The 19,443-nt window shown below is 55.5% G+C and overlaps 1 protein-coding gene across 3 annotated transcripts in view; it reads right to left on the bottom strand.

Annotated features, from left to right (window-relative positions):
* Nucleotides 1-19,443, bottom strand: part of CNTFR (ciliary neurotrophic factor receptor) — a 38,211-nt gene that overhangs the window by 3,071 nt on the left and 15,697 nt on the right. For all 3 annotated transcript variants that reach the window (XM_012770113.3, XM_076008813.1, XM_012770118.3), the window contains 5 exons: nucleotides 14,995-15,079; nucleotides 10,707-10,940; nucleotides 4,106-4,223; nucleotides 3,797-3,963; nucleotides 2,512-2,675 (listed from right to left, as the gene is read on the bottom strand). In XM_012770113.3, the coding sequence (XP_012625567.1) occupies nucleotides 2,512-2,675; nucleotides 3,797-3,963; nucleotides 4,106-4,223; nucleotides 10,707-10,940; nucleotides 14,995-15,079 (768 nt within the window). The remainder of the gene's footprint in view (nucleotides 1-2,511; nucleotides 2,676-3,796; nucleotides 3,964-4,105; nucleotides 4,224-10,706; nucleotides 10,941-14,994; nucleotides 15,080-19,443) is intronic.

The raw sequence follows: 19,443 nt of genomic DNA on the forward strand, positions 1-19,443 counted from the left end.
GCCTCATCCTGCTGGTCTCCCCCACCCTCCAGGCTGGCCTGCCTGTCCGGCGCCCCTCCCAGGCCCAGGCTGGGCTCTGGTTCATCTCAGCGGCACCCGCCGCCTCATTAAGCCGCCTCGTAAACAGGGGCAGCCGGCAAGGGCGGAGGAGGGGGCCGCTCTGGGCTACGTCTGGCTTCAGGGCTTTTTTGGTCCCTGTTCCAGTCTTCCCCCAAGAAAACTGGGGTCTGGGCTACTTGACCTGACAGGCTGCAAGTAGGCTGCAAGTACGTGTGTGTGTGTGTGTGTGTGTGTGTGTGTGTGTGTGTGTGTGTGTGTGTGTGTGTGTGTGTGCAGTAGGTCCAATCGCAGCAGGGAGCCCTCCAGTTCCTGCTGAGTCTGTGGCCCTGATGTGGGAGGCGCTGGTAAAGGTCAGGGTCATGGTGAGAGATATTTTGGGGCCAGACCCTGGGGTCAGTAACTCCTACCTCCAGCCCTGGAATATCAGGGGCCCAGATCCTCCTTTCCTGAAGCTGGGGCCCTAATTCTACCTCTGGCCCCCTAGTTCCCTTCTGCTCTGCAAAGATCCCCTCTGACTGAGTAGCTCTAGCTCCTTCAGCTCCTCTTCCCTCCTGCCACGATTCCATTCAGTAGACCTCCAGGTCTGTCTTTCCCCAAAGAGAGAGAGCCTGGGGAACAGATCAAATTCCACCACTTTGGTGGGCTCATGGTAGGCACCATACCTCTAGGAATGTGACCCAGGAGCTCAATGCTGTCCTGGTGGCCGCGTGTCCTAGGCCTGGACCCTTCTTCTTGCTGGGCTATCACTATTCCCTTAATCCACCCCCTTAAGAGAAGGGCTCCTCGACTGGTAGGAACTCCCTAGGTGCCGGCATGCACTTTGCTGTGGCAGATGTGAGACACCCTCCGGGCCTCCCTGTGAATTAGGGCCAGAGCAGGGGCTGTAGGGAACCCGTGCTGGGTCCCAGTACTTGCTTCCCCCTTGCCACGCTGAGATGGCCCCTGCTAGCCCTCCTGGTGCCCATTCTCTTACAATTCCTGATTTGTATTTTCCTCCTGAAAATCCAATTGATGTTTTTCTCTGCTCTCCCCTCCACACCCCGCCCAGTCGTACACCTGCCAAGATCAAGGATAGGGGAGAATAGACTCTGTTCAGAGCAAAACTCAAGTTGAAAAGAGCCATAAATCTAGGCAACCCCAATGCCAATGACACACGGAACATGGCTAGGATGTGCCACAGGCCGTGCAAGTTTCTGCCGCAGAGCCTACACACTTTGCTCTGCCCGTGCCAGTGTGGGGGTCAGTTCTGCCCATGGTGCAGGCCAGGGCATGTCTTAGCATGTTAGTCACACGCATATATGGAGCACGGTTCCTGCTGGGAGCCACGTGTGTGTGTGCATGGTCCCGTGTGTGTGGTGGGCAGTGTGCCAGGTCCACTGCAAGGCGTGTGCGGCGCGACGCGCGGGGCTGCTGCCTGTAGCTCGTTAGCGGGGGAGGGGGGCTTGTGAAACTAGACCCTGGTTATTAGCAATGCATTAGGCGCGGGCAGCTGGCCAGGCAGGAGGGACTCCGGACTCTGTCAGGGAACATGTGAGCGTGTGAGCAGCCTTTGTGGGGGCCAGGCCCGCAACCTGGACAGGCACCCAGGAATCAAATTACGCACTTTAAAGGCCAGGCGGGAGGTGGGCATGAGGAGATGGAGCTGGAGCCTGGTGGATGCTGTGGGGGTCCAAGTTGACCCCTGGGAACAGCCTGGGTTGCCCCAGGGAGCACCCTCTCAGCCACAGTCCTACACCACAGACCTCCTGGGCCACACAGAGTGCTCCCAACCCCATGGGCCCAGGGCTAGCAACGTGAGGAAACCCCAAGTCTGCCCCAAACCATTGGCTGCTCCCTAGAGCTCTCTGTCATAGCTTGATCAACATCCAGACCACAGCCTGACCCCACACTGACCCTTGTTCACTGCTTGGTTCCCAGCCCAGGCCACCTTCTGACCCCTAGCCTTAAGCTGATCTCTAAGCTAGGTCTGACTTTAGAGCCCTGACGCTAGTCGTGGCCTAAATTCACACCGTGGACCAGGCTTGACCCGCTTGAGCCCATCTGTGTAAGTCCTTAAGAACTGGGACTTTCCTGCCCCTGCGTCCAGCATGGGCTGAGCCTGGACCAGAGTGTGAGGAGGGAGATGCCTGGTCAGGGCCGAAGGCCAGAGGTAAGGAAAGGGAACGCTGCCCGCCCTGCCATCTTCCTTCCAACATTTCTCTCCACTACCCTGGGGAGCCACAGACAGACTGTTCCCACTGCACTAATGGGGGCCGCTGGGAACCCCTAGGGACACCCCCTTGGCTCCATCCATTCTCCCAGGCCTACCTGGTCCCTTCTCCCCCGGGAAAGCCTCTCTGACTGCCATCAGGTCTCACTGGAGCCGCTTCCACCTGGGACATGAGTGCCTCTCACGCTGTGTGGTCCAACTCAAGCACCCGGGATCTGGGCAGGGCAGGGCGGGGCACTCACATGCTGCCACTGGTCCAGGATGAGGGGTCGGTAGCGCAGAAAGAACTTGAGAGGAAATGACTCAGGGTCAGGCCAGGTTGAGGGGGTCTGCCATGTCACCTCCAGCCGGCGAGGATTGCTGGGCACTGGCCGGGCTACCACATTTTCTGGAGGGTCAGGCTTCACTGTTCAGGAGACATAGCTTTATTACTGCACTGATCTCTGGGGACAACCCCAGCCACCATGCTGACCTTCTCATATTGCCAATCACTGTCATCATCATCATGGTCACCATCCTCCTCTCTGTTGTCAATTCTGGCAACTACCATAGACAACCATCTCATTATTTCCACCTCTGACATCCCCATCATCACCAATGACTGTCACTATAGTCAGTGTCACCAGCTCTTGGTATCAACATCCCAAATTTCATCTCATCATCCCAACACCCTCCTCACATTGACCAGCATCCCAGTAACTGAGCCTACTGATTAGGCTTACCACTGTCACCCCCTTCGTCCCCTGGATCACCCCCTCCTGCCCCAGCATCACACACTCCCCCCAATGTTGGTTTTTCACCTCAACTTTTCCAGTTCCAAACTAAGACCTGGGTCGAGGTTAAAAGACAGTGTTGCAGTCCACAGGTGTTGCAGATCTGGGTTGGGGGTAAGTTTGGGCTCTGATGGGAGCATCTAAGGGCCCAGCTCATGTAGAAATACTCTGGCTGGGGATCCAGCCATGGGATGTTGGGAGGATGACAGGGGCAGGCAGAGGGGTCTGGCTGGGATGGGGTGGTAGCAGGCAGAGAGCCTGCCTGGAGCAGGGCAGGGGCAGGCAGAGGGTCTGGCTGGGATGGGGGTCGGGGGAGGGCGGTATCTGTCCCAGTCCTGTCTCCTGTTCTGACACCTCATTCATCACAAGCCGTAAGGAAGCCATTAACGTTGGGGGCTTGAGGGGGGTGGAGGCTGCAGCTGCACAAGGGTCTGGCCCAGCCTGCCCCACCTTCCCCTTGCTGCATGCTCTGGGAGCCAGAGAGGAGATGGGAAGACTGCTGGAGAGGTCTTTTGGACCTGCAGGTAAAGGACATTCACTTACATGTTCACAGGTGGGTATATTTCACACATATATGTGCACATGTATATACACACCACATATACCTGTGCATGGGCATGTGCGTGCCATGTATACAAGTGCATGCATTTGAACATCCCCACCAATGCTTATGTGCACCTCTGGCACACATCCCCTTACACACTCCCGCCAGAGTTTGCAGCGGGTACCCCGCCCCCACCACCACCACACGCACCAATGGTGAACTCGTCAAAGGTGATAGCTGTGGCATTGTGGCCCAGGGCATTGCTGACACTTATGGAGACCTTGTACTTGATGGTGGAGAACAGGTGCATGTAGCGGATGTGGCAGCGGTTCTTGAGGGCTGGGTCCTTCTCACAGACCATAATTTTGGAGCCGTGCCTGGGGAGGGGTGAGGCCCAAGTACCATTACCAACATGAAGGGTCAGGTGGGGCAGAGGTTGGGGGAAGGTCAAGCCAAGGCTGGTCTGGGGGAGAGGTCAGAGGTCAGGACTGAAACCGGGTCACAGGCGCAGCTACTCACAGCACGGTCACATTGAAGGTGTTGGGAATGTAGGTGGGGGTAGGCAGATGCCAGCTGCAGTAGAAGCCCTTGGGGTAAGTGTTGGAACGGCAGCTGAGCACGGGCTCCCTCGGCGGCACTAGGGGTGAGGACAGCGAGGTCAGGGCATTCTTGGGGCCCCCAGTCCCCTGTACTAGTGTGGGGACAGATGGGCCCCAGAGCCCCAGCTCTCCCCCCCCCTCAGCCTATCATTGATGCCAAAGGTGGGGAGGGGGGCTGTCAGCAAGGGTCTGAGGCTTCCCAGGCCACAGAGAGCCAGATGTTTAATTAAAGAAAAACAAGGGCTGTGCAGAGCAGCAGCCCCCCCCACCTGCTCGATGGAGGCAGGGACTGTGGGGAGCAGGGGCTGCGGGCCTCAGCTCATCAATCACAGGATGGAGGTGGTGTCTGCGGGAATCAGGCCCAGCCCCACACCTCCAGCCTCACCGTGTCCACTACCAGAGGAAGACTGTGCAACAGAGACTGAGGGGAGTCCTGGATGTGTCCTCTAGTTGCTGGGGTGATCTGGGTGCACTTCCTAGAGAAAGGACACCCCAGGCTTCCCCTAAGTAGAGACTGAGAGGCACAAGGCCAGGGCTGGTGGCTGCATAGGAACAACACTAGGCGCTGTTCATGTGCATACGTGTGTGTAGGTCTCCATGTGCGTGGGAATTACATGTTACATGCAAATATACATGTGACATGAAAAAGTCACAATGATGCATAAGACCATGTGTGTGGATGTGTGTGAATCTGTATGTGGCTCTCAGAGTGCATGTCCCTCTATGGTTGTGTGTACAGTGCCTATTGAAAGGAAGCTGCTGTTCCCCTTGCGTGTACCTCATTCTAGCTTCTCCATCACAGACCCTGTAGAGATGCCCTTTGCAAGGTCAGCAGCTGCCTTTACTCTGGAGTGGAAAGGTCCAGAGAGGGAAGTGGCCCAAGGTCACACAGCAAGGCAGAGCTGCGACTAAACCCCAGGATGGAGTTACCCACGTACATGACTACACACGCACACTTGGGAAGTCCTTTCTGCTGTCTAACCACACTCTTTTTGCTGCCGTGAGCACTTAGCCCAGCTGTTCCACCCTCAAGTATTGGGTAAGGCGTGAGGACAGGCGGCTCAGGTTCCTGGAAGGAGGCAGCTTCTGTGATCTGACCCAGGCAAGGAATGTCCGTCTGTGGCTCCAGGGACACTGACACCTCCCTCCTGTGCCTCCCCCAGCCCCCGCCCCCTGCCTGACAGGTGGACAGGAAATGGGAGGGGGGGCAGCTCAATAAGCCAGGGACAGTGAAGGAGAGTGTGTGTCTATGCTTGTAGAGTGGCCATGGTGACACATGGGAAACTGTGGGCTTCCATCCACAATGTGCACGTGACTGAGAGTGACTCTGTATGATTGCATGTACATGTCCAGTGTGTCCAGTATGTGTGAAGCTGTGGAGGGACTTGGGGCAGAACCCCCAGAACCTAGATATGGCTTTGCAGCAGAGATGAGGGGGCAGGAAGGCATCAGGAGAACTTCAGTGTAGCAGGTGGAGTGGGCAATTTGGTGACAGAGACAGCTCCACTCCCCAGGCCTGCAGGAAAGAGCCAGAGCCCAGCAGAGACCCCACAAGGGACAATCTGTATTCTACCCTCTGCTGCCTGCCTCCCCTGGGAAGACGTCCTGGCCCTGTGTCCATCTTGTGTCTGCTCTATGTTCATCCTGTGTGCCTTTAGTGTCCCTTCCCTATCTACCCACGGGTGTAGAGCTCTGCATGGGGGTGGGGTGGGGGGCGGCCAAGGACACAGGAAGTGCCTTCTGGGGGCCTGTTGGCCAGGCCAGAGTTGGCAGCCGCCCCAGGAGAAAAGGACATTCCGAGGTCGGCCGAGAAGCCTCCACTCCCCCCTCCTGCCACCACCCCCCCTTACCCCCAGCTTCAAAGGAGAAGGGCGATGGAAGGGGGGGCTGGGGGGAACGAAGGCTGCAGAGTCAGCTCCCTGCTGCCTGGGACTCTTTGGAGGGCAGAGCGGGCCATGGCACCGGACTCCCAGGCCCCCTCCCCGGCCAGCCTCCCCACTGCCCAGGCTCCTCCATTGTCCCGACTATCACCCCCCCAGACCAGCCTCCCCTTCAAACCAGTTCCTCTCCCTGACTGGGCAGGTCATGGGGTGGAGGGTGAGGGTGGGGGGCGGGGGGATTTTGTCTGTCATCTGGCTACTCCTGCCTGGCCCTGGGCCCTGAGCAGGAAAGGGCTTGGGTTTCCTGACAGGGACCAGGTTTCTCAGAGGGAAAAGGAGGAAAGAAAAACAAAGAAAAGGAAGAAAAGGAGTGACTTGCTGCAGCTGGAGCCCAGCTGAGGGGCTGGGTGGGCGGAGGTGGGGGTGCTGTGAGACTGTGGGACAGTGTGGGATCAGGATGCTTGTTGTATGTTGTGAGTTGGGGGAAAAGCTGTTTTTAAGAAACTGCGATTGTGAGGCTGTATGTGTAACTCTGAGAGGCTTCGTGTGTGTGGCTGTGGGACTCCAGGCAGTTGTGTAACTATATGATTGGAGGCTGTGTGGGACTGGATGATGACTGTGTTTGTGTGTGACTCAGGGTAAGGCTGTTCAATTTCGAGATTGTCTTTATGTGTGAGGCTGTGTGGCTGAGGTACTCTGCGAGAGTGTGTGTAAACGTGCCGTAGTGTCTGAACACAGGACTGCTAGATTACATACAGGAGACACCATGTACGTGATGGAGCTTCCACCTGAGTGTATTTTTCAAAGGGTCGGTGTGGGAAGGTGCCCAGAGTCCCTTGCTTGTTCACACTTTTGGAGCAAACACCGTGTGAGAGCGTGTTAAAGGGAGCACGTGAGCAAACGCTCCTATGCACACATATCACAGCACCAGACTCTGGGCACACAGGCGTGCTCCGAGATGCTCAGACATTGAGCTGCCCCTTGCGGGGGCTCCTGAGACACCCAAGTGACTGTGTCAGCCTGTGGCAGGATGTCCCTGGGTCCCACACGGGGCAGAGTGTGCGTGTGCATGCGTGCGTGTGCCCCCGCTGGCCCAGGGTTTGTTTGTTTTCTTCCTAATTGGCTTGTTTTTCCATGTCCAGCCCACCAAACCGCATGTTTTTCCTCTCATCTCGCCAGCCCGCCTGGGCTGGAGCCCCCGGCACGCACGAGGCCTGCCCGCCGGCCCAGAGAGAAGGAGGGGCAGGCTGCCCACACCCTGGGCCAGGCCAGATCGGGCTGGGTGGGGTGGGGCGGGGTGACCCTTCTGCTCCAGCCCTGCCCACACCCCACCCACACGCCTCCTCCCGCCTGGCATTCAAGGCCCATGGCCTGGCTCGATCTTATCTCGTGGCATCCCCTTGAGGTGCCCCAACTGCTGGACTCCCAAATGCCCCTCCTGCCTCCCACTCGTGATTTCTCCCCAGACTTCTTCTTTAACCATAGCCATCTCTCCACTCCTTCCTTCCCAGCCAGAAAGGGCCGAAGGAACTGTCCACTTAAAAATATTTTAATCTCTTGTTTGTTTTAGCTTAAAATCAGAATGATACTGAATCAGCAGTGTCTTGTAAACAAAAGGATGAAACTAAAAGGAACACCGTGATCCTGTTCATAACGTGGGGGGTCCTTTCACCATCCTAGGTAGGAGATTCCTTAGCGCTCTGTGAGTGTCCACCTGAGAGCCGGAAGGTGGATCGGACCAGTTGAGGGACCAGCCAGGATAAGGAGACTTCCCATAGAATATTGCTATGATCAGGTTCCCTTGGAAATAAAGACATGAAAATCGCACATGTTTAGGATAAATATTAAATAATTTTTGGTTTGAATGACCCACAAATCAGGGATAACACTATCCTGTTCTCTGCGAGCTGGCAAGAAGGATAATTTGGTATTGAGTGTTGCCAAACCCAGTCTCCTGTTACTAATAAAAAGTGACTGAGATGATCATGATTAATATCCCCTGTTCCTTTGACTAGGTCTTTAGGAGGAAATAAGGCAATGAAAGATAAGTACCTGTTACTAATGCCACAGCCAATTCATAGCCAGCCCTCCTCTGATAGGCGAGGCTTGGGGTACAGTAAGCACTATATATAAAAGGTCTAGGTCTGGTCACAACAGGGCAGCTGTGGGCTATGGACATTACTTCAAGACCCGATTCCTCTCCGATGGACCTCTTGAAGATCAAGTCATCAGGAATGGGGGCTTAGGGTCACCAAAGCCCATTACTGCCAGCCTTATCTATCCTGAGGACTTTTGGGATGCAAACTGAGAAGACAGGAGTGTGGGTGCCAAGTTGGGCTCATCCTTCTTCCATAGCACTCAGTAAATGATGTTTCCCTGTGTAAGGGCCTAGACTAGGCTCTACTTCTGACAGACCCCAAGTGGGCCAGGGTGGATTCAGTTAGGCTGGTCCTGCATTTCTCAAGCTGGCCAACAGGGGTCACTCCACCCTTGGTTTGCAATTAAAATGTTTGGTTTTAAATGGCATCTCTCCAGCTTACACACGTTTAAAAAAGGCTTTCCCATGGGAAAAGGCACATTCCCCACCAAAAAGTATTTTCACACCTTCAGGCCCACTGGTGGGTCAGCATTTTTATGGAAGACCCTGAGAAACACACTTTCACATGTTTGTTCACCCAGTCTCCCAGATCCCTTAAGCATCTCCTAGGTAGCTTCCAGGGAGTAAAGAAACCATCTTCGGGTAGTGGGGTGTATCACATGCAAATGGAATAGGGCCAAAAGAGCTTGAAGCTCTGGCTCAGGGAAAAGAAAGGGAACTATGTTCACAGTATTCACTCTGATGGTGGATGTCTCTGGCTGAGATCCACATGTCTGCCCACCTGACCCTCAGCAACACTGATGATGTTATCTTTCCGACTTCAAATCCCTCCTCCAAGTCACACTCACCTGGTCTTCCCTCTACATTTCTGCTGACTCCTTATCTCATTTTGTGGCTCATTTTGTCTCCATCAACCCCTTTCACGCAGATGGTCTTCAGGGCTCAATTCTCAGTCTTCTTCTCTCCTCACTCCATAATTCCTCCCTTGGCCATCTCATCCATCCCCCATGGGCCTTAATGCTGAAGACCCCCCAAATTTCCATTTCCAGCACAGGCCTCTTCCCGGGTCCCAGAACCTCGGATCCGCTGGCTACCAGCCATCAACTCCCGGTTGTCCCCCAAGGATCCCAACCCAACACGTCTGCAGCAGATGTCCAAGGAGCTACAGATCCCTAGCCCGTACCACTTCTCACTGCCAACATCTGCAGTTATTTGCCTAAGAGCTTTCTCTGGCCACCAAGGTCTGCTTTGCCTACGGGGTCATCAAGCCAAAAGTGCTGGGGAATTAAAGCACCTCCACCCCCGCCCCAAAAGAATCACTCAGCCAGTGATGGGCAGGAGTTAGTGTTTATACCTCCCAGATCCCTCACCCCGTAGGCAGGTTAACTGAGGAGCATGTTCTGCATCTGCAACCAGAGTTCCCTCAGTGGTGACTCCGGTTGGCAATATCTGGATAACTCACTCTTTATTGAGTAACTTAACTTCCTTTTTCTGTGCCACTTTCCCAGTCCCTTATCATGGTTATGTCACCTGCCAAATAAACTACTTAAATATGAATTCTCATTTGGGGATCGAATTCTAGGGAAATCCAAACTAAGACACTGTCCATTCCTTCCATCTTCTCCTTGTTACAGCAACCGATACCTCCAGCTGTCCTTATTCCTCCCACTCTCTACCCTCCTGGCCTTCCTACCTCCAATCTGTCACCAATTCCTGGAGGTCCAACTACCCCTTCTCAAAATTCCCCAACCCCATGGCCTGGTCCTAGGTCCTTATCATCTCTCCTGATCCTGCAGCAGCCTCCTTCCTACCCTGGCCTTGGCCATTCAACCTGTCTCTCTTTACTGCAGTGACAGTGATCTTTTAAGAACATGACCCAGACTGTGTCACTCCCCAACTTCTAGGATCATGATCTGCCCCTGCTCCCTCCCTCAGCACCCCCCCTCCGCATTTGTGCCAGCCCAAGTGGCCTTTTCGTGCCCTCCCGCCTCTGAGGCCTATGGGCACATGCAGCTTTCTGCCAGAAATGCTATTTCCATGTATCTTCCACATCCTCCAAATCTCCATGTGCCTCCTACTCCAGGAAGCCTCCCTCCTTCCCTGAGGCCTCCCAGGGCCCACACCTGTACCTATATAACCCCCTACCCCATTTTCCTCCCTAAGGCCCTCTGGCCAGCCCTATGAGTACAAAGTGAGGCCATTGCAGGTCAGAGCTGTGGCCTTAGGGTTCATCCCGACTCAGACCCCAGAGGGCCCTGCCTTGCCAGTTCTCCTCTACCCATTTTGTCCAGGGGACAGAAGTTTAGGATCTCAAAGACCTCCACAGAGGTGGGATACATGGGCAAAATGTCCAGGGTCTGGACTCAGTGGGCAAGCCTGGGCTCAGAGGTCAGAAGAGCAGCTAGGATAGAATCAGAGGGCAAGGGTAAGGCTGCAGCCTGCCCCTCTCCCTGCCTCCCAACAGGAAGGGGACTTGATCTGGGCTAGGGGTCTGGGCCTCAAGGAAGGCAGGAGGTCGGACAACAGGTCAGGGCAATACTTACAGCCCACATGTAGCAGGACTTGGTGGCGCAGGTGCCAGGAGTCACGGTGGAAGCAGGCGTAGAGGCCACTGTGGCCCAGTTCCAGGCCCCGGAGCATGAGCTGAGAGCCGTTGAGCAGGTTAGGGGCCAAGTCTGTCCCATTTACCCGCCATGTCACGGCTGCATCCCAGTTTGCTGTCCCACATGGCAGTGTCACATCTGAGCCCAGGCGCTCATACTGCACATGGGGTGCTTCTGTAGGGGGCAGGGAGGGCACAGGGCAAGAGGTACAGGTCACAGCCCTGCCCAGCACCCCCAGGTGCATGTGCGTGGATGGGCGCCTGTGAGGGTGCACGGCGAGAGTGAGAAGCTCCACACCTGCCTGTGTGAGTGTCATGGGTAGATGGGACATGTGCAGACCTCCTCTGTGGCTGTGCAATGTGCAGGGATGTGAGGGTCTCCCAATTTGTATGCGTGTGCATGTACAGGGGCTGTGTGTGTGTGTGTGTGTGACGTAGAGAGAGAAGAGTTTGTGTAGTGCCAGGAGGGGCCAATTCTCAGTGAAAACCTGGTTCACATCTAGTCCCTGTTCTTTAAACTGTGTTCCTGACCTCCATGTCCCTAACCCCTTGCCACCCACAGGCCCGGCCCCAGGCACTGCCATCCATTACCCAGGCAAGCTGGCACTGAGGGTCCCACTCCTTTCTCTGTCTCTCCCCATCTATTTTTCTCTTCCATCTCTCTTCCTGCCTCTCTCCCTCTCCCTGATTCTGTTCACACCCCAGAACCCCTCCTCTAGCCATCCAGGCTTAGGCAGCAGCAGGGGAAGGGAAAATGGGCAGGAGTGAGCCCTGGGGAACCCCTGGCAGCTGTCAGCTTCGGGAGGCAGGAGCTGCTTAGTGCCCGCTCGGGGAGTTGGGGCGGGCAGTGCTTCTGGGACTGAGTGAGCACTCTGATCATTCTTCTCGGCCCCCGGCCCCCGTGAAGGGCCTGTCAGAGCCAAAAGCAAACCCCAGCCTGGCCTCAGCAACCCAGGCGTGATGGACTGAGCCCAGGAGACTGGAGACGGAAGGGTGGAAGGGAGCACCTGCCGGGAGGCAGCACAGGGCTGGAGGCGGCGAGTGGGACAGAGAAGGTCAGAGAGGCAGCTCTGCAGAGAAGCAGGCACACAGAGCCAGGGAGATGGGACTCTTAGGACACCCCCCTCTCATCCTGCTTCCCTGGTCCTGGCCAGGTCTGTGGAGTGAGGGTGGGAGCGGTGACAGGAAAGGGGAGGGGGCGCAGTTGGGGGGGCTGCGGGATCCCTCGTTAACACTCGCTTACATCTTCCCTCCAGAGAGCCACCCCGCTGAGTTGGGGGATTTTCAGAGGCAATTCCTGTTAACGAGCCAATTAAGTTGGGCCAGTGGCCTCTTAATTAGACTTGTTAACACCACCAAGACTGCAGGGGGGTAGGGATCCCCCTTGGGCCCACCAGGTTTCCCTTCCCCCGCTGCAGCCCCTCCCCAGCACTGCTTTTCTCTGTGCTGGAACATCTGTCCCGGTCTGCTGCCCCTGTCATCTTCCCAGTGCCAGGGTCCCTCTGTGTCTCCCGGTCTCTCTCCCTTGCCGCCTTTCTCTGTCCTGCCCCTCTCTGAGCCTCTCTGTCCCTGTCAGAGGAGAAGGAAGCAGGAAACCCAGCCAGCCCTGACCACTTGTCTGTGGGGCCTGGGACCAGCCGAACAGAGGATGAACGGGCGGAAGGGCGGTGGCTGGGGGCCTTGGAGGCCACAGCTGTGAGGCTGGACCAGAGACTGAATGGGGGCCTCCCCCTGACCAGAGGCCCAGTGTCCAAGACTCAGGCCATTGAGCCCCCCCCAACCACCAGCTCCAGCCTCTGAGCCCCTCTCCAGCCTTCCTTCCAAAAACCTGGAGCTTCCAGGAAACATGCCAAGCCCCTCTCTCTGCACCCCCCCAGTAGAGACTTTGCGTCCAGCTGTCTGAGGAGGAGGCTGAAAACTGACCGTTGGGGAGGGGGCGTGGCCATCACGGTCCCAGAGGCCACACATCCACACTGACCAACAGCGGCTCAATGCTAACATGGACCCAGCATGGCCCTTTAATACTGGGGAGCAGGGATAGCCACAACATGAGGACGCAGCGACCCAACAACATAACAGATACAATGACAATGGGGTAACACTTCCCTACCATACCTTGTCTGCCTCACAAGAAAAATGAAAACACAACCTCACAACTATGACAAACTAAGGATGTAAGGGCAGGGCAGGGCAGGAATGAAAAATGACAACACAACAACAGAAGACAACTACAAGGCCACAATGCAGAGGCGGAGGGGGCAAAATGACATGACAATCACACAGTGTCACAACTGCTACAATAACACAACAATAGCAATACACACAGCCATGCAACAGTTCCAAAGATGGCAGTGATTTAATCCTTTGTCTCTGGACAGCTCTCCTCCGCCCTGTGGGTGCCCCTACTGATGTGCTGTCCATTTCAGAAATTAAATCAAGCAGCAGGGGGAGGATGGGGTTCTTGGCCCTGACGCGGTGACAAATGCTCCAAAGGAATCAGCTGTGAAAAGGTTGTTAGAAGCCAGGATGAGAGACAGAGACAGGATGAGGTCATGGACGTGGAGAACACAGAGGGACAGGGCCGACAGCTCCCTCACACCTGCACACATGGGCTCACTTGGGGATCATGTGCCGGAAACAGTCCCTCAGGGCACCCTAAGGAACTTCACATTGTCACACACACAGGAACCAGGACAGTCACCCACAAAGAAGGAAGACACACAGGACAGCTGTCCACAAGGTCACAGTCACACATGGATTCACAGGGACACTGTCCCACTTCAGGGATGGTAACACCTGATACAAGATCACAGGCACAGACAAGAAGGGCATCACCACCCAGGGCACAGCTATATGTGGGAACACAGTCTCACACAGAGGGAGACAGTTTAATAGGGACACAAACTCATAAAGAGGAACAGAGAGATACTATTATAAAAGGGGCACAGTCTCAAACACAAGGTTAAGCCCCACAAAGGGCACAGTCACATATAGACAATGTCACACGTGTGGCACAGCCTGCAAGGATACAGTGTACAGAAAAATGCATTCAAACAGGGACATGCTGTCACCCATATAAAAACACAGTCTCACACACAGGGACACAGTCTCATACACTCTCGAAGACGCAGCCTTATGGCCGAGGCCTTGGTCATACACGGTAAAGACCTCCACACACGATGGCAGAGTCCACTGGCAGGCTCTAGGCAGGTCCAGTCAGCAGCCCTGGCACCGGCCAGGCTCTCTCTGGGTCTCAGTGCTGGTTTGATAAAGAAGAGGCCACAGAAGCCTTGGCCCACTATCCCCCTTCAACTCACAGCCTTGAGGGTGGCAGAGCTGGGCCATCAGGGCCTGTTCTGTGCCTGGTCCTTGGAGATACCCCACCTTCCCTGCCTCTGCCTAAGCCAGCTGAGGGGGCTGGGGGCAGGGCCCACCCAAGCGGGGAGCTTAGGGAGCCTCATCAAGGCAGGTTTTGAGTGCAGACTTGTACTTATGTGGCCGTTCAGGTGCTGCCTCAAATGTAGCAGAGGGGCCAGTGGTCAAGGGAAGAGGACACCTGCTTCCCCAGCAGGGGTACAGCCCCTTGTCCTGTGGGCTGTGGGAAGGACTTGGCCCTCACTGGACAAACAGGCAGAGGGAGGGCAGGGAGGTTGCGCATGGCCCAGCTCTGAGCAATCCCGCTCTCCTCTGGGCATTCCAGCTGATTGATCTGTGCCCCTCTGTAGTGTGCCAGCCTCTCCTGCTTGCCACCCTGCCTGTCCCTTTATCTTGTTCTAAGTCCACTGTCTCTGTCCCTATGTTCCCTCTAGGATAAAGCTGAGGGTGGAAGGTGACCAGCAGCCTTGCCCACTGTCTGCTATCAGTGCCTCCAATTGCACTCACCAATCTCTAGAAGGAGATTGCCTTTCACCCAGATACTGCAGAGGTCCTGCCCCTAGCCTCCTCCACCCAACTTCCATCCCACTGCCTATGCCCTACCACCCTGGTAGAAAGAGGGACAGAGCATGTCAAGCCAGAGACACCATCAGCATGTGACTGTGGAGGACCCTACCTATGAGACATCAGTGGGTCACACTGCATATCATTGTCATGTGACATGTCCCTCTGGGTGTTCATGTGTGACAATCCCAGTGTGTGACTCTTGGGTGGTGTCAGTATGCACTCGTGCCAAAGAGAGTTCATGTCCAGTTCTGAGAGGGGCTCGGCAGGCAGCTCCCCCAAGCACTCACCCTGTGGACTGTGTCTCTGGGCGTAGACAACTGCAGCAGCAGCAGCAAGCAGAGCACAGCAGGCCCACGGGACAGGAGCAGCCATCTGTTGGGAGAAACAGGGGTGGGGGAGGGGCAGCATGAGCCTAGACAGGAACAACCCCGGGAGCCCCCTGTTCTAGGGCAGGACTGGGAAATCCCAGCCCTGGGGCCAGGGCACCTTGACCCCAAATACCCTTCTTAATGGGGCTCAGGATCCTCTTTCAAGCAATAGAAAGCAACATTATTGGCATTTCTAGGCAAAGGTTTGCTAAAGATGGTAGAAGGCAACCTACAGTGGTTTGGTGTTCGATAAGACTGCTGGCTGCAGAATGCAGTCAACCACGGATGAATTATAGAACATTGGTAATGCCAGGACCATTTTTCTAAAAAAAAAAAAAATAATTTTACTGGTGAGTTTGGCTAATTAGCTATAAACATCATGAACTGAAAGGGTAATGTTTTAACTTAATTGGAGGTCTGTACTCCAAATTGCTTTGTATGGGAGGCCCCCTGCCATGCTCCTGAGGAGAGAGCCTGAAACCTGGATGCTCAGGAACCCCTTGGATTTGTCCTCTGTCCCAATCCCCCAACACACCGTGAGCCTTGCCACTGGGCTCTGGGAAACTCGGAGCAGCAGAGTACCAGGGCAGTGGTACAGGGCAGATGTGGCTTTTGCTTAATGGTATACCAATGATCAAGAGAAAATGAGGGGTTTGCATATGTCAGTCCTTGTCATGGACCCCAGCCCATCTTCTACCCCAGCCATGTGCCCCCAGGAGCCTGGGCCCCCCAGCCCAGAAGATGTGCACTGGTGTCTACATGCATTCATGCAAGTACACAAAGCACACTCAGGACATATTTCCAGAGGCCACGGTGGATCCAATGCCTCTGCCCTCCATGCCCTCCACGTCCTACTTCCTGGGATGGGTCCAACTGCTCCCCCACACACACCTAGCACACACTCACACCTGAGGACAGGGAAATAACTGTTTCCTGCAGAACAGGCCCCAAGTGTGGCAACATCCCCCCACCCCCAGTCTGAACAGGGAAACAGGGACAGGGACTGTCAACCACACAGAAGCAGAGCTCCAGAGAGAGACACTAAGGGACACTGCCGACACTCAACCAGGGCTACTGCCAGAGCTACAGGCGGCCACACAGCAGACACAGACCAGAGACACTGCCCAAAGTAACCCAACAGAACCCCAGAGAAAAAGCTCCACACACAGTGGGAGACAGACTAGAAGCTGTTAGAGAGGCCACCAGACAAACTAGAGAAACAGGTAGATGCAGCCAGATAATCAGCCAGAGAAATGGTCAGAGAGCAACTGACACAAAGGCCCTGCCAGAAACACTGTGAAAGACTCAGCCAGACCCAGGCAGACATGTTGCCAGAGGAAAAGCAAGGCGCACGGGCCGAGGACCCGTCAGCGCCACACCAGAGAGCTAGAGACACTGTCAGAAACGGTGCCAGAGAAACCGTCTGACACACAAGCAGAGAAATACCAGAGAAACTGATAGACACAAACAGCAAACACCCAGCAAAACAGCTAGAGAAAAAGCGCTAGAGCTGTAGCCAGATGCTCAGTCAGGAAGTGTCCACACCACGGCAAACACTGCCAGAGACAGCCGGAGACACCGTAAGAAATACTGCCAGAGAAACAGCCAGAGAAACTGACAGCAACCTCCTGCCAGATACACCCAGAGAATGTGCCAGAGACACTGCTAGAGGCAGGGCTGTCACAGTTACAGCAGAGGGGTGACAAGTGTGGGTATCGGACTATGGCATTTCAGGGGATGAGCTTTGAGAGAATCAGATTTCCTAGGGCTCCTTTATGGGAGGGGGTCCTGCCTGCCCTTTGCTACACTTGACCCTCTCCAGGAAAGTCCCCTCATCTGAACCTGCTTTTCTTCCCAGCCACAGCCACTCTGACCGTTCCTCCCTGGCACAGCTAATCTCTCTATGCCCCATGTGGCCTTGGCTACCCTTCCCACATCAGCGACTCCTAGGACCTTAGCTATCACTTGGCCTGGCTCCTTCTGACCTGCAGCCACCGCCCCGTGTTGGGCCACTCCTCAGGTCTGCGAGGTTAAGGCAAAGTCACCCAGCCAGCAAGCGGTGGGGAAATGAACCCAGAACTGTCTGAATTCAGAGCTGTGCGGGAGAAAGAAAGAGAGACAGAGGCTGGAGGCCTACCTGGTTCCTCACCTCAGCCCTTGCCAGTGGCCCTCAGACCCTCCCCCACCATCTCTGCCATCTGTCCATGCCTCTCTCCTCACAGCCAGGAAGATCCTCCGCCTCAGTGCCAGGTCCACTGCCCACTGCATGGGAGCAGGAACCAGGCAGGGCAGGCAAGGAGCAGGCCGACTGGAATGAGGTTAGATCACAGGATGGGAGTGTCCGGGGGAGAAGAGGAACGGGGTGGCTTCTGCCCCCAGCTGCTTCCTGGTCCACACAAGCACACCCACCCACCCCCACGTGTGTGGATGCACACACAGGCGTGCGCGCACACACGCTCAGGCCCCCACAGGGGGAGGGGTGGCTTCTTCATCAAAGTCGCCTCCATCAGCCCGATGAGTTACTGTAAGGGCTGGGCCCTGGGCCAACGGGGCTGCAGCCACGAGAGACGGGCTCTGCTGAGAGCGAGTGCTGCAGAGAGTGGGGGTGGGGTTCCAAGACAGACACTGCAGGGTTGGGGGCACCCAGAAAAGGGACAGACCCAGGAAGTGGAAACAAGAGGCATGGAGAGAAGGAAAGCCCTGAGTGGAGATCCAGAGGGACAAGGAGAGACGGAGGTAGGGAGAAATGGAAGAGACACAGGGAGAAAGACAGGGCACATGGGAGATGGGTGGAGACTCAAGGGCAGAGGGAGAGACGGATCCAGAGAGAATAACAGAGACCCTGGAGGGTCTCTGTGCCCATTCTAGAGTAACTCTGTGAGCTTCCAGCTCCTCCAACATGAAGGAGGATGGGCTGGTGGTGTGTAATGTGAGGCAAGAGCAGGGCCTTCCTGGGGTCTGGGGGGTTCTCACTGGGGATCTAGGGGTGAACTAAAGCCCCATCCCTGCCCCTTCCCCCTTCCTCTGCAGATCCAGAAAGCCCCAGGACAGTTTCACATCCCCCTTTCCTCAGAGTCCCAGCTGGGCCCACTCCCCAGGTCGGGAGGCTGAGGCCAGAGGCATCCAGGACACACCTCCACCCTGCCCTGGCTCGCCCCAGGCCACCCGTCCCAGGGCAAAGAGCACCTTCCCCAGGAATTTTCCTAGTCTACACCCCATACTGCTGGGATAGATCTGGAGGGAAAATCCCATAGAGCCTCAGATGAGGGCTGTGCACACTGGCCTGGGTTCCCTGCAGGCCCCTGGAAGAGGTCAGTCTCAGCATGAGGAGCAGAGGGTTCCCCATTAGCAAGAAAGGAGCCCAGTGCCCAGCAGCCCCTGAACCCCTTGTCAGCACAAGGGTCCCAGCACCTCTCCATGACCCAGTATCATGGTTATACACACACAGGTGACACAAGAGTCAAATTCTGGGCCCTAACTTACTGCCACTGTCTCGCTATGACAAAAAGGCACCATTGCACAGGGATGACAATACCCAGTGAAAATGACATAGTTGCACTGTTGACAATGACATACAGGAATGTTGACAGTCACCACAATGACAATGATGCAGTGAGTGATAATCACATACAATGACACCAACAAACAGGGCAATGACACCTGTTGACACTGACACAGTCACAATGACAGTAACCTCAGAGTCAAAGATGCAATGAGACTGACAGTCACACAGAGGAACACAGATGGTGACATCAATACAGTGACACAGGGGCGTTGATAGACTTAGTAACAGTCACACAGAATGACACCAGTCTACAGTAATACTGGCACCCTTGGAGGCTGACAGTCACCATCAGTAACACTGACAGACACAGTGACAGGCTCCAGGTCAGGAAACTCACTTACCCAGTTTCGGAGTCTGGCTTAGGATCCAGGACCCAAGACCCCAGCAATGTCACAGTTGCTGTGCCCTCACTCTCGACCACTACCCAGCTAAGGGAAGAACCTGGGAGAGCGAGGTATGAGTTTTGGAAGCCCCTATACATATCCCGGCAGGATCGGAGACAGCAGTCTCGGTTGCACAAGGCCACCCTGGGAATCCCTGCCCCAGTAAGGTGGGGGCGGGGGGCTGAGCACCACTGACTGAGCCCCAGCTGTAACTGTGAGTGCTAATCTGCAATAGTGTGTTCTGAACTTCAGGGTGTAGGTCGGCATGGGTATGCTGAGGGTCAGGTAGGCTTAGTCTGGCTTGGACAACGAATGAGCAGGGAGGCCTCAAAGCAAGTGACCTCAAAACAAGGTTACCATTCCATCTCCAAGCAGGGGATCTGAGATCCAAAGCAGGTCACTGGCTGGACTCACCTCTCC

Source organism: Microcebus murinus, chromosome 12, assembly GCF_040939455.1.
Source record: "Microcebus murinus isolate Inina chromosome 12, M.murinus_Inina_mat1.0, whole genome shotgun sequence".
NCBI lineage: Eukaryota > Metazoa > Chordata > Mammalia > Primates > Cheirogaleidae > Microcebus > Microcebus murinus.